The following is a 1,542-nucleotide window of genomic DNA, read 5'->3' as shown; positions in this document are numbered from 1 at the left end:
TTTCAATATTCTGCATTCATAAATATTCTGCATCCATAACCACCCTTGTATTAAAAATCTGTGCATGAGAAATGTGTTGTATGGCTGTAAATAAATAACAATTGTAGTTACATAAACAGAACAATATATGGGGAAGGGCACAAAGTGTACATTAGTCCAAACAAACAGTACCAGTGAGGGGTAATTCAAAGTGAGTGATACATAAAATTTAAATATGAATGCCTAAAAAATCATTGCACATCTGCTGATCTGCTCCCTTATTTCACACAGCAAATTGAGTGAGGGGTAATTCAAAGTGAAACCATCTTTAGCTGAACATGTGAGGAAGAGGCCTCACAGCCATGAATGCATCCACCATCTATATACAAGATGAAAATCATTAGCTCGAAAAATAAAGTTGAAAATATCATCTATGAAAGAAGTAACAATTACCATATATAGATGACATAAACCTTTTAGTATACAAAAAGCATAAAAATATTAACAATAATATATATATATATAAAGATAAAATACCTCGTCTGTCACTGAAGCACGAGCTTTTTGATGTCTCTCAACTATCTTTGAAAGAACTTCAATAAGACGCTTCTTCACCTCGCCGGTCAACAACCGGCCTGCACCATATTCCTATTCCAAACCAAACTATATGTTTTAGCTCGTTCGATGATGCGCCTGCATTCAAGATTTTTGAAAAAAATAAATATCAAAATATATAAGGGGAACTTACGCACTTGGCACACAATTCTTATGTATTTATATATCTCACATATAAACTTTCATATTTACAAAAATAGCACTTTGGTGTTTTAAATTTATGCATGAAAAGGTGTATTTCACTTTTACATAAATTTTTATGAATAAATAATAAAATACCACATATAACAACGTGTTAACTTGAAGCTACTCACCCATGTAAGCTCTTCCAAAGCTTCGACTTCTCTCGTAGCAAAAAAGGCTAACTGCGTGTATAGATAGACGAAAAATAAAATGAGTTCAACTTTCATAAAGTATTCATAAATGTTATTTATAATTAATACTTCACTGCCAAACTGCAATATGCATATGCCACTTCCTGCACCACAATTAAAGGCATTAATATTACACCCAAATAGATTATAGAAATAAAACTAATCAACCTTAATAAGTTTATCCACTAGAAACAGAGCCAGCATAGTTAAAGCAATCAAATGAAAGCTTTAAATAATCAAAGCAATCAAACACAGCTCTTCCTGCAAGGTTGCACCAAATAAATCCTCCACCCGTCAGCATATAGGTAAGGACAACTCTCACATTCCAGCTCAAGAGGATGGACCAACAATAACTGAAGAGTATAAAGTGTATAACAGCCTTATTTATGTACCACTGAATTCTTATGCATTTATAAAAGAGCATTGCTTCTTCAAAAAAGCAATAATTGAACTGAAATATTAATTCCAGCTAAACTATCAACCCAATATTAATATGAACTGAAATATTAATTCCAGCTAAACTATCAACCCAATATTAATATGAACTGAAATATTAATTCCAGCTAAACTATCA

General features: G+C 32.0%; 1 protein-coding gene across 2 annotated transcripts; it reads right to left on the bottom strand.

Moving 5' to 3' along the window:
- Positions 1-64: 64 nt before the first annotated feature.
- LOC110033770 (tryptophan--tRNA ligase, cytoplasmic-like) lies at positions 65-1,381 on the bottom strand. Of its 2 annotated transcripts, none has more exons than XR_002294986.1 (3): positions 909-1,320; positions 517-672; positions 65-358 (listed from the first exon to the last, which is right to left on the bottom strand). XR_002294986.1 is itself a non-coding variant. In XM_020737861.1 (3 exons), the coding sequence occupies exons 1-3, from the start codon at positions 1,002-1,004 to the stop codon at positions 308-310; spliced, it is 258 nt and encodes an 85-aa protein (XP_020593520.1). In that variant the 5' UTR covers positions 1,005-1,381; the 3' UTR covers positions 65-307. The 2 variants fall into 2 exon arrangements, 1 of the variants encoding a protein (XP_020593520.1); XM_020737861.1 differs by having other exon boundaries at positions 517-627; positions 909-1,381.
- Between the last annotated feature and the right edge of the window lie 161 nt (positions 1,382-1,542).

The sequence above is a fragment of the Phalaenopsis equestris genome, unplaced genomic scaffold (genome assembly GCF_001263595.1).
Source record: "Phalaenopsis equestris unplaced genomic scaffold, ASM126359v1 Scaffold001281, whole genome shotgun sequence".
NCBI lineage: Eukaryota > Viridiplantae > Streptophyta > Magnoliopsida > Asparagales > Orchidaceae > Phalaenopsis > Phalaenopsis equestris.
This window is presented reverse-complemented; position numbering and strand designations above follow the sequence as displayed.

Coding starts and splice junctions, on each gene's coding strand:
- LOC110033770 (XM_020737861.1), bottom strand. CDS start 1,004: ATGAAAGTTGAACTCATTTTATTTTTCGTCTATCTATACACGCAGTTA. Junction 628..908: donor CTTTGGAAGAGCTTACATGG/GTGAGTAGCTTC, acceptor GGTTTGGAATAG/GAATATGGTGCAGGCCGGTT. Junction 359..516: donor GTGCTTCAGTGACAGACGAG/GTATTTTATCTT, acceptor TCTTGTATATAG/ATGGTGGATGCATTCATGGC.